The 12,085-nt window shown below is 35.6% G+C and overlaps 1 protein-coding gene across 2 annotated transcripts in view; it reads left to right on the top strand.

The window, feature by feature from the left end:
* LOC139886402 (MADS-box protein FLOWERING LOCUS C-like) overlaps positions 1-8,678 on the top strand; it is a 56,269-nt gene extending 47,591 nt beyond the window's left edge. For both annotated transcript variants that reach the window (XM_071870216.1, XM_071870215.1), the window contains exons 3-7: positions 35-96; positions 229-328; positions 5,449-5,490; positions 7,847-7,888; positions 8,315-8,678. In XM_071870216.1, coding sequence (XP_071726317.1) covers positions 35-96; positions 229-328; positions 5,449-5,490; positions 7,847-7,888; positions 8,315-8,446 — 378 coding nt within the window. In that variant the 3' untranslated portion in view covers positions 8,447-8,678. The remainder of the gene's footprint in view (positions 1-34; positions 97-228; positions 329-5,448; positions 5,491-7,846; positions 7,889-8,314) is intronic.
* Positions 8,679-12,085: the final 3,407 nt, after the last annotated feature.

Here is a 12,085-nt window from a genome sequence, read left to right as displayed (position 1 = left end):
TTTGAATGGAATGCACTGAAAACCCTTGCTACAGGAATTCTTGTTGCAGTGCAGAAGATTCCAAACATGTAAAGATCTTTTGCAGATGGTGGACAGGTAATAATATTAGAAAAAAAGCCTTTTAAATTATCTACATTTATAGTCATAATGGTATTGCCTATGGAATTAAGTTGGTCCACTGATATGGATTAAGGTGTAAGCAATTATGAAATCCAAGTCTTTGCACAGGCTTGCTGAAGAGAATAATAAGGAGGAGCTTTCTGTGACTGACATGGCACAACTAGAACTAGAACTTGATGCTGCTCTTGTGCAAACACGATTGAGAAAGGTGACTGTCCGATGTTATTTGTTACTACTCTACATGTTGGCCGTATTAAGTTACCTTCACAATACTTGTGTTTATGTGACTTATGTATGTCTTCTAGACAAATATTCAGATAATAATCAATATATCAGTAACGAATAGTTTATTAATAACTTATAACTCTTAGCTAGTAGGATATGACTTATTCAGGGCCATCCCTAGGGTAGGGCAACCCGTGCAACCTCACTGGGCATCAGCTTTTAGGGGGCATCAATCGCTCATAGTTGGTTTTTTATGATGTTATAATTCGAGTTTTGAACAATCTCCTGCTACTAAATAACGATATATAGTCGAGATCTGTAGGTAATTTGTAGTGATAATGGTTAAAATTGTAATGGAAAAAGAGTTCGGGACTTTCTCCATTAATGGAGGAATATGAGTTTTTAATACTCATGAAGAAGAAGAAAGAAGAAGGCTAAGATGGTCGAGGGTTGTTTGACTTTTGGACTTATTACTTTTACTTTTTAAAATTAGCCCTTTAAGTTCTTTGATAATACACTTTCCATCCCATCTTCAAATTCATTCATATCTTTAATAGGTTTAAGATAAACATTAAATTTAAATTAAAATATATTTTGGAACAATGTGAATGTAAGTATCGTAACTAATGTGATACTAGTTTTATAAAATGGGTTTTATCATCATGTGAAAATATCAAACTATTCATTTTCTTTTTAGCTATCTAGTGATAATGAGTAGCTCGTATGAAAATTTCATATAACCTTCTTTACATTTTAGCCAAATCTTTACGCCTTTTCACGTGATTACAATTCCCTCTAATCACACTAAATTGTTCTTAGTGTTATTTTTTCGTTTTTCTTTTCTAAAGAAGAAGCCAAAATGTGATGATAGTTTATGACTAGATTATAACCCACAAGCATGAAATTTGATGCCCAAACTTAAACTAAAGTTAGTACCTATTATCTTATCACTAAACTAATAGTGTATTGTTTGATACATTTAGTAGGCATTATTCGATTGATTCGCACTGGGCAACAATATTCTCAAGACCGGCCCTGGACTTATTCACGATCCATGTTTTCCCGTGTTTAGTAGAAGTTTGTAGCGGTTTGTACATGTATCTAAACACCTTTTCCACAACTAAATTTGTGACATGCCCAATTCACAAATTCTAATTCTACCTTAGCACAGTTATGACTTAATCTTCTATGCGTGTTGGATTTCCTTCTATGTGTGAAGTGACGGATTTGAGCCATGCGAGCATATGATTCATGATTTCCTTACTAACAGTTCTTCTGTTCATTGACATGAGCGTGTTCTTTGTCTCTTTTATAAAAAGGATGGACAAAATACATCTTTGGTTTGTTCATTTACCTTCATCACAACTTTTCATTAAGGGTTGTTTATGGTCAAATGTATTATTAATTTTTATCAAAGAAAAATAACAGTATTCTAAACTTTAGTTTAAATCGTTTTTTGAAGTTGAATTACAATTTGATTTTATGTTAACGAATACATAACTAACAACGAACAAAATGATTTTCATAATGAACTAACATGAACACGTGTCTACATGTTCGGTAAAACTTAAACACATGGACTTGATCACTTGGGTCAATGGTTTGTTTTTGGACTCAGTTCCGTATGTGGACAGACCTACTAAGCATTAGTGAGTTTTCTTTTCTTTTTTTTTTGACCAAAAATGAACAAATTGGAAGATGTATTTATAAGTAGATATAAGTTCTTTCGAATTTCATGTTGTGCTTTTCGTGGATTAGCATCTTGACCAGGCCGATGGGCTTGAAGTTGGTGTTGCTATTTTTATCATTTCGAACAAAGGAGCATGAACTAGATAAGATATATTCATGGGAAGATTATCTAAATATCTAATTGACCTAATCATGGTTTTAAAAAACGGTCGAGGCGTTCGCCCCGAGGCGCGCCTCAGTACGATTTTCAAATTCTCCGTTTAGGAACGTACGCCTCAAAGGCCAATTAAAACGTACGCCTCAAATGGGAGATGCGGTTTGATTTTGATATGAGGCGGTTCGATTGAAGAGGCGTGCGCCTCATGGTCAAACCAAAAATCGGTGTCTAACTCGCTAATTACTCGGTCAACCGCCGGTGAACGGCAGTCAAACGGCGGTCAACGGCGTCGGAAAACTTAAAACTTGCTGGAAACGAGAAAAGATGAGGAAGGAAAACAGAAAAAGAGAAAGAAGATGAGGGAGGAAGGAAAATTAGACCTGGTAACGTTGATGTTTCATCGGAAGAAAAAGTGAGGGAGGAAGGACAGATCTGACCTTGGTTTTCATCGGAAGAAAAGGCTGGTTTTCTTTTCTACTTCAAGTTGATAGAAGTGTCAGATCTAAATGTATCTACAGACTATATCTTTATATATTTTAAATATTTTAATTTCTTTTTTCTTTTATCAAATTTCAATTACAGCCCCTAAACTTTTACTAAATTTTAATAATAAGAACAAACTTGATATACACTCTTTAATCTTTAATAAAATGACAATAACAGCCCCTATTATTTATATATTATCAGAATATATATATTTATTATTAAAAGTCAACAAAAGTCAACTCCGCCTCGAACGTACGCCTCGGTTCGCCTCGAGGCATACGCCTCGCCTCACAGAGGGAAAACGCCTCGAGGCACGTTTCCGTTTTTTTAAACCTTGGACCTAATTAGTCGATACCCATTTGGACCAGGTCGTTAAGTATTAACTATGTATGTATTGTGTCATTACTGGATAGCCACATATATTTGTTATCTCAATGCACCAGACCAGGCATTTTTGCCTTATCTGATGCGTGGAAAATATGCGCATCATTACAAGGCATTAAAGTGACTCCTAAGCAATAAGGTGTATCCGTTCCTTAACTTCTTTGTTAACTAATGACGCTTTAGTTATCTACTTTAGCCACTCATCTAGAGCTACGAAAGTTCTTCGAATAACATTTCACTATTTTGTTTGTCCTCGTTATCCTTATCGAGGATTCCAATGTATGTGCTAATTACCCACTTAGAATAACATGCTTGAGTGGTAGTTGGTGCCTGGTTACGGTTACTTGAACTGACATTCGAATTTCATATCCTTAAATGCGTTATGCGTATATGGATAAACACGGAGAACGATTCAATACATGTACCAAAACATTATGGTTCACACTCCTTCTACTCTGGAAATAGTTGGAAATAGTTGGTGCACCAAATTTGAGTGCAAATGTATATGCTCCAAATACCTATTCTTTAAGGATTGGAAGTATGCATTTTAAACAAATCCTTAGATCACTTTTTAAGAACACGCTCTACGGTTTTGTCATCACCTCACCTTTCATTTAGGATGGTGATGACATCGTTGGTGGTGCCACGCCGTTCATTTGCCATTCATTTGTGATGGTGTTTCGCCATAGTGGGCCCCAATTCTTTCAGATATGTCATATGTAGATAAGTCAAATGTGATGGTTGGGAGTGATCCTCTTATTCATTTGTAATGGGAGAAAATGTTGATGTGACGTTAATGTGGCAGTCTGTAATGGTTAGGAAGTTGTTATTCATTTGTGATGGTTGAGAGTGGTTTAAGTGTTCACAGATATTGCGCGTCAATGCATCCATCTTGTTGATTTTCGTGATCTACAAAGAGGAAATCTACCCTTTTGATTACCGTAAATCTTCATAAGGATCTTGGCTAGGTTTCTCCTTGGATAATTGCTTGGAACTCATTTTTTAGTGCCACATGCATTGTCACGCATTAAAGTGCCCGTAGATCTAAACTTGATCTATTCAACCTGCTAGCGTGTTTGGCATCATTTAAAACCCAATCTAGCTCACTCGCTGAGACCGTGTCCGTCTTCTCTAATCACCCTTTAGAAGTAGGGTTATACCCCTTCAAAAGAAATTACATGTGTATATATTCAAATTTAACCATGGGGAAGAAGCTTGAGGACATCCAACTTGTTTAAATATCGGTTTTCTCGGAGCTACGTACATATATAAGAGTTGGGTTAAAATGCTCGGAACGTACTCAAACCTGGAAAAGAGAGCAGATAAACTCGGTGTAGTTAGACTGCCTTTTGGGTGTTTGTTTAAGTGGTTGGATTTTGTTTCAATGTTAGGTTTAGTTTTTTGTAGTTTGTTTCACGTTAGTTGGTTAAGTTGATAGCCGTGGTCGATTTTAGTGTTTTCAACTTGGTTTTTAGGTTGGTGTTTGACAAGGCTCATATTCAGATAGCTTGTTGGGTTAGGTTGGGTTTGTTCCGTTAGTAGGTTCTCTTATGCTCGCTTTTTAGTTGCGAGGCCTGCCGGTTTGATTTCTGTATGTGGTTTCGATAGGTGCCATCTTTTCTTGAAAGCGCCTTGGTTATATATGTTTCCGTTTTTCTCAAAAAGAAACATTCTTGGATACTGCCTAGCTACTTTTATGATTTACACCTTTACGTAAGCACGCACTAAAACAATTCTTACCTCACAATTGTATGTCTAGCACTACACTTTTTGGGGCTATGTGCCCAATTCATGGTCTAAGTTTAAATGTCAAGCAATTAGACAACTATGGTAACGGGGAAAGCGTGGCCGGGTATTCAAGCACACCCAAAAGAGTTACAGGTTTAATTCTACCGTGCTGCCATATATACTCGGGAATAGATAAACAAACTATAATTGTAGAAATAAATACAGTCGAGACATAAAAAGATTAATTAAACAAATATGAATATAAGTTCGCAAAGCGATCTGGATGAAGGTGAGTGGATGTCAATAGAGTGGTATTAAACATAATAGGATTACACGTTATGTTTACTGGTTATGAACCTTAGCTAATGCATCTAGGTGAAAGTGTTACTCTCTTGCATTCGGAGTTGCATGCTGAAAGTCTGTATTAATTTGGATGTGCTGTGTATTTGAATATTCAGTTTCAAGATATGATAGAAAGTTAGAAACCAACTTCATATTTTACTATTGCAACATGATATTAGTCAATTATAATGTACACCATCATGTGGCATCTTTTGTTATACTACAGCTGAAATGTTAAAAAGTCAAAGTCAGTAGAACGCTTGTTTATTTGTTGTTTGCAAGAGATTTTAAGTTGACCATAATTCTGGTTGATGCAGACTCAGTTGATGATGGAATACATATCAAACCTAAAACAACAGGTATGCCTCTACTTCAATTGTTTTGCACAGTAACTCCCGAGTTTCCCTACATTTATGTAGGGGTACTTACTCATGAGGTATCTGAGATTACTGTCTCAGATGCCTTGTGTATACATATTCAACTCTTGCCAGACATATTTCATGAAAAGTTCTAACTTTTCTGGAAAATGCATATATCTCATGCAACATTTTGGCCTTGCCGCTAAGTTATATTTAGTTTTGATTTTCATACATTCCTTTGGTGTTGATTCCCTATATGTACCTTACTGGTCTGGATCCTACCAATACCCCAGGGTTTACTACCAAACTATCAGCACTAAAAGTTTAAGCTTCTTTTATAATTTTACCTTGACTAGCAGAGGCTGCAACATGTCACATAATTACATACTACATAGAAAGCTCGTGCCTTAACAACAGCCTGCGCCTGGATAATAAGCTTATAGGATAGACCGGTACTAAAACCTTTTCTCAAGATATCTTCCAAATTGTTGGGGTCCTTGCTCTGGATGATGTTCATACGGTGTGAAATTGTAGACCCTTTCTTATTTAATATAGGTTTAAAATGAATTACATATGATAGCCTAGTGGATGGGCCCTATATCTTTGCAAGAGGTCTCAATTCGAATTTTATGGACGCTAGGGAAGGGTTGAAAATGGCCATGGAGTAATCCAGTTGGCCTGCACATATTAAAGTATGAGGTCGGAATATTCACCATTCTGAACCGGGAAAATCTTGTAACTTCTCTTTCTGTAAAAACTAGTTTGGGACATACTGTCCTAGTACCTTAGGTATGAGGGGCCGAAAACTTGTTTAACTTGGATTGACAAATGGTACTTACTGCACCAATGATCAGATTTGTGTTGCAAACTGTACCTTAAGCTTTGTTACACCTTTAGTGCCACAATCTCTCTGCAGCTTTCTGCATTGCTAAAAAGATTAAAATATTAAAATATAACCTGAAGTAGAAGATGTCAGGAGCATTCGGAGTTGAACATCCGAATGATGTCCTATCCAATGTGGTTAGTTGCAACAACGAATTAATCATACATATTTTAACCGTCACAAGACAACCCAGGCCTGGATAATCTTTACAAGGGGTATGAGTTGGAAACAACCAAGGGGTAGTAAGACTGTTGGATTACTCTCCCTTCCAAGTAACCCGAACATGAAAAACATCATAACTTGTTGTAGAGGGACTCGTTGGTCAGGAATTTGTAGAAACTAATTGGTCAAGCCGGAGACTATACCTGGCAATTGAGACCCATACTCTCAAATTTGGGTCAAATGGGTCAAGCTTTCGGGTCAAATGGGTCTTGAAAAAAATTAGGCCGTGCAATGTAAACCAAAACTTAAAAAGAGGTCCAATGAGTTTTTCTCCAACCTATCGAGTCTTATACAAAATTATAGAAGAACGGGTCAAATAGGTATGAAATTCTAAAGTTCAAAAATAAAGACAGGTCTAATGAGTCTTGTAAATGAGTCGCACATAACAAGTTTCATCCGTCAATCATTTATGAAAGTATTAATGTTTATGACTATATCAATTACTATATTAACATTTTCTTATATACATAATAGTAAATAATAATAGCTAAAACAATATAATAAATGTAAAAAATCAGGTGTAAACTAGTATGACCCTTTTCGACCTATTTGACCCATTATTCGTTTCGACCTGTTACCCAAACCAACCCAACCTGACCCGTTTAAAATTTCTACCTGTCTGAACACCCATTTCAACCCAAAACTTTTTGACCCGTTACCCAAACCAACCCAACTTGACCCGTTTGCCAGGTATACCAGAGACTGGTCAGACTTTGACCAATTTTGACATTATTTTTCATACTTTGACCTTATTTTTCATACTTTGAGCGTATTTTTCATATTTTGACCGATTTTGAGAATAGATCTCGCTTTGAACTAATAAATTTGACTTTGACACTTTGTCCAACTAAATTTTTCTTTAACAAATGACCGAATAAATCAGCAAAGTTGGAGACTAGCTGGGTAATAGACTAATAGTCTAACTAATTCAAAATCCCAACTAGTCGGAGTACTTTTATAACCATGTATGCGAATCATATATGTATATAATCTAAAAAGAGTTTAACCAAACGTAAGGGGTTCAGTGATAACTGGATTGCTGATCGTGTCCAGCCTGTTGCTTTAATTGTATGCGGAGGCTAATTCATATGGTTAATTGCAAGGTCATCCATATGTCACACCTTCATGACTCCCTTTCACCCTGTTAAGAAGCATTGTAATGATAAGAATCAAAATCAATGGGACATCAACACTCAACCTGCCAATAACTAATTTGGTACAATCTATCTGATCTACTATTTTTGTGAAAAGGAAAATAAATCAACACAAGAAAAGGAAGAAATGGAGAAACAAGTAAGTTACTGAATCAGTTCCTAACAAAATGACAATTTTTTTGGAATATATCAAGCTGATAAATTCAAATTTCTTATCACAAAATTAGATGGATATCACCAGCCATTATCTGCTTACCCTGTTCAAATCTTTTGATTACATATTAACCAGCAGAGAGTAAATCTTGTGAAAATAAAAAAAACTAGCATAAAGTATAAGAGCTTGTTTACCTATATGTTTTTTAGTGTCATTTGATTTTGTTGTTCATTTTAAGTTCCCTTTCATGTATTTTTATGTAGTTGTAGCATCTGCTTGCACAGATCTGATGTCTTGCTTGTTTAAAACATCTTTTTATATGCTTTTCTATGTCTAAATATGCTTTGAATATATTGGAAAACTGCAATGAAATTAAATGTAGCTAAAGTGAACAAGATGTTTAACTTACAGATTGCAACTGCAAAGCATAATGGTGCAGTAGTAGGAGGGGATTATAATAATGATGGTGAAGGTCTGAACGACCTTGCAACTAACCATATCAATTCACCTCAGCCTGTTACACTTCATCTTTTTAATAGCTAGCTAACTAGATAGATCTGTTCACAACAACACAACCTATTCTGCATTTCATTGCAGATCTTTATAGATTGAAAGTTGTAAGGCTTGAGATCAGCCAACAATCCACTGAAAAGGCATTGGGTTCTTGTATCTTGCTATTAAAGATTCATATCATTTGCTTGTATCTGTACACCAACTGGGTTATGGTTGTATTGTAATTATAAGATTTAAATTAAGGGAATACTGATTTTCATGTATGGTTTTAGATAGGTAGATTTCATTCTGGAGAAGAATCATCTGCCTGAGTATTTATGCATACTTTATCTTCTTGAGAGTGTGTGTGTGTGTTGTAGAGTAAATGTGGGTTGATTTTTATAGGCCAATTGCACAATTTTTATAGAGATGTGTCTGTACCTTAATCAAGTGCTTCAGCATGAAGAAAGGGTCATTTTAATTCTTTTAGAGGTACAACTTTAGCTAATTGTATTAACAAGAGGGGACCAGCCAAAAGTCATCTTACCAATAGCGTGGTGCGAGTTGGCCACTGGTATGATCACACACGGTTTAGGCGTGACATTATAATACTATTTAGGCCACTTGCTATCCTATAGTCCAGAGCAATGTTAACAATCGATAATGTGGATAAGTAAAGTTAAGTTAAAAGGCTGTTAACATAGGAAGTGGCCAAAAAATATTTAGCGTTGTTTTGCATGACGTGTATTTTTATTTAGACCAGTAACTGTCTATACTCCGGTTGAGGGTGCGTTAGTGGGCCAACACCTAACATGGATAGGCATATCTCCATCGAAGGTTGCGTTAGTTGGTCCTAGCGATGGTTTTACAGATGAGGCATGGAACCACTAATATTCAGAGTAATTATTTTGTTTGCAGTACTTTGTGTTTTAAAACGTGTACGTATTATATTCTTTATATGTATATTTTTATGTATTATTTAGTGTAAGATGTTGATGATTTAATTAAATGAATGTTAAGTTTTTGATGTTGACGTGGCGCTCATGTGGTGGGGAGAAATTCGGTGAAATAGTATTTTTTTTGAAAAGCAAGTAATTTTATAAATAACCAAATGAAAGGCTACACGAAGAGTACATAATTACAAAACAATAAGAAATCTCGACAAAGGTTGCAAAGAGAGCAACCGTAAAGCTAAAACTAACACGAAATATTTAAGTATGACGGGCTTGGAAATAGTATTAAGATATGCAGTGGTCTATCATTTTCATCTAGATGGTTTTAAAGTGAATTTTTCTGAGTCTTAATTTTTGATTAGATGACGGGCTTGAAAATATTTAAGTATGACTTTCATTCTACTACAATAATAAAATTAACATTCAATATTAATATTACGCTTGATCATTTGAAACTACCATCACGCATCTCTCTTACGGTGTATTTATTCTCTTTTTAGTGCAAATAAAACGAACTAAACTTTAAAGCGATCCAAATATCACATAAGTTACAATTAGTGTAGACTCTAACTAATCTATTTGAAATGGTCTAATGATCTACAAATCATTCACACAATAATTGAACGATCTAAACAACATTAATACAATCACAACCACTTCTTTCTTATGGGATCGAAAGGCATACTCGGTTAACGAGGTAATTCATTAGTTGAGGAAAAAACACACATACAGTATATAATATCAACTCATAACCTGTTTAATGACAACCGGTCATTAGAATTTAGAAGATGTACTATATATTTTATTTTTTACAATTGAAATAACCACTTACGGAATATATTTTATTTGAGTGGTTCTCTTGGATTACAAAACCAAGTGACTACCTAAATCTCTGGAGAGTGTTGTTTGATGCCGTGTAATTTCGTGTAATACTTGTAAATAGGTTGCCTCTTAGCAACCGAGTAGAGTTACTTTTTTTGTTTGTTCAGGCTTCTTTGGTAGCTAATGCGACTTTGGGCTATCACTTCTTGTATCTTTCGTGTTTTGTTTTATATAAAAGTTTTCTTGTCTTTCAAAAAAAAAAAAGAAGGAATTTCTATCAACTAACAAAATGTATTACTAACTTTTTTTAAAAATAAATATTTGTTAAAGACAACATAAGAATTGTCATTAGATTTTTTTCATTAATTTATCTGAGATTTTATCTGAAAGATTACTTACTCGTATATAATTATAATTTTTTTAAGACGAGCTAGTGATCTTAATTTTATAAAAAAATAATACGATAATCATTTTAATTTGAAATTACCAAATGGTAATGATGCAAGTACGACAACGTGGAGTATCTAACAAACTAGTGTCATGTGTTTTATAGTAATTGGATGCATGAATGAGCATATCAACCAAAAAAAAAAAAAATTGACTTTCATGGGACATGACTTAAAAAGACAAAAACTGCTTCAGCGTGAAGAAATCAATTTTTGGGGTTTACGTGTAGAGTAGACAAAAACTTTCATGGGCCACTTATTGGGACCCGTGAATCATAATAGTACGACAGCGAGTTTACCCTTTTGAATTCTGAGGGGTTAATCGTACTACGATTAATTAGAGCAAGGGGAGTGGAGACTCGTCCCCTCCGTTCCACACCCAGTCACCAAATTTTCCACTCCTCACATCCGTTGTTGAAATCCGTTCCGGTTGGGTCAGTCACGTAGGTGACGGAAGAATCACCCATTTATTTTATTTTTACTTTTCTTTTTCAATGAAAATAATCCTATTAAATATAATAAAATATTATTTTAACACACTAACTGACATACCTCCCACTCCTCACTTTTTCAGACTCAGCAAGTCAGACCTGACATACCAAGTGACCTCAGTCACCACTCACAGTTCTCTAATGATTGTCGATTAGCCCTATATCTTCCATTAGGGGGCGTTTGGATCAAGGATTTCAATTCATAGGATTTGAAATCTCACAGGATTTGAAATTCTATCTTCTATACGGTTCGAGATTTTCAAATCTCAAAAGTTGTAATGCGAACCCAAAACGGGAATGCGCGCAAAACGCAAACCGGAAATCGAAACGTAAATCCAAAACGGGAATGCGACCATGATACGCGAACCCGATATGGAACCCGAAACGCGAACTCAAAATGTGAACCCGAAACGCGAGCCCGAAACTCAAACCCGAAACGCGAACCCGAATCGTGTATCCGAAACGGGAACCCGAAACGCGAACTCAAAACGTGAACCCAAAATTCGAACCCAAAACGCGAACCCGAAATGGAACCCGAAACGCGAGCCTGAAACGCGAGCCCAAAAAGCAAAACCGAATCGCGAACCCGAAACACGAATCGGTAACGCGAACCCGAATCTCGAACCCGAAACGCGAACCTGAAACGGGAACCCGAAAGCGAACCCGAAACGCGAAACCCAAACGCGAACACATAAAGCGAACCCGAAACGCGAACCCAAAACGTGAACGCGAAACGTAAACGTAAAATCTTAGAACATGGGATTTCAAATCCCTCATATATACAAAAGATTTTCAAATCCTTCATCTATGAGATTTCATGAGATATAAATTGCAAATCTCTCCAACCAAACATGGGATTTCATTGTATTTGAAATGCAAATCCATCCAAATCCCACGAACCAAACGCCCCCTTGGTTTAATTCGTTTAGTTAAATTATGGGAGGTGATTCTCACACATCATTTATATATATATATATA

The sequence above is a fragment of the Rutidosis leptorrhynchoides genome, chromosome 1, assembly GCF_046630445.1.
Source record: "Rutidosis leptorrhynchoides isolate AG116_Rl617_1_P2 chromosome 1, CSIRO_AGI_Rlap_v1, whole genome shotgun sequence".
Classification (NCBI taxonomy): domain Eukaryota; kingdom Viridiplantae; phylum Streptophyta; class Magnoliopsida; order Asterales; family Asteraceae; genus Rutidosis; species Rutidosis leptorrhynchoides.
This window is presented reverse-complemented; position numbering and strand designations above follow the sequence as displayed.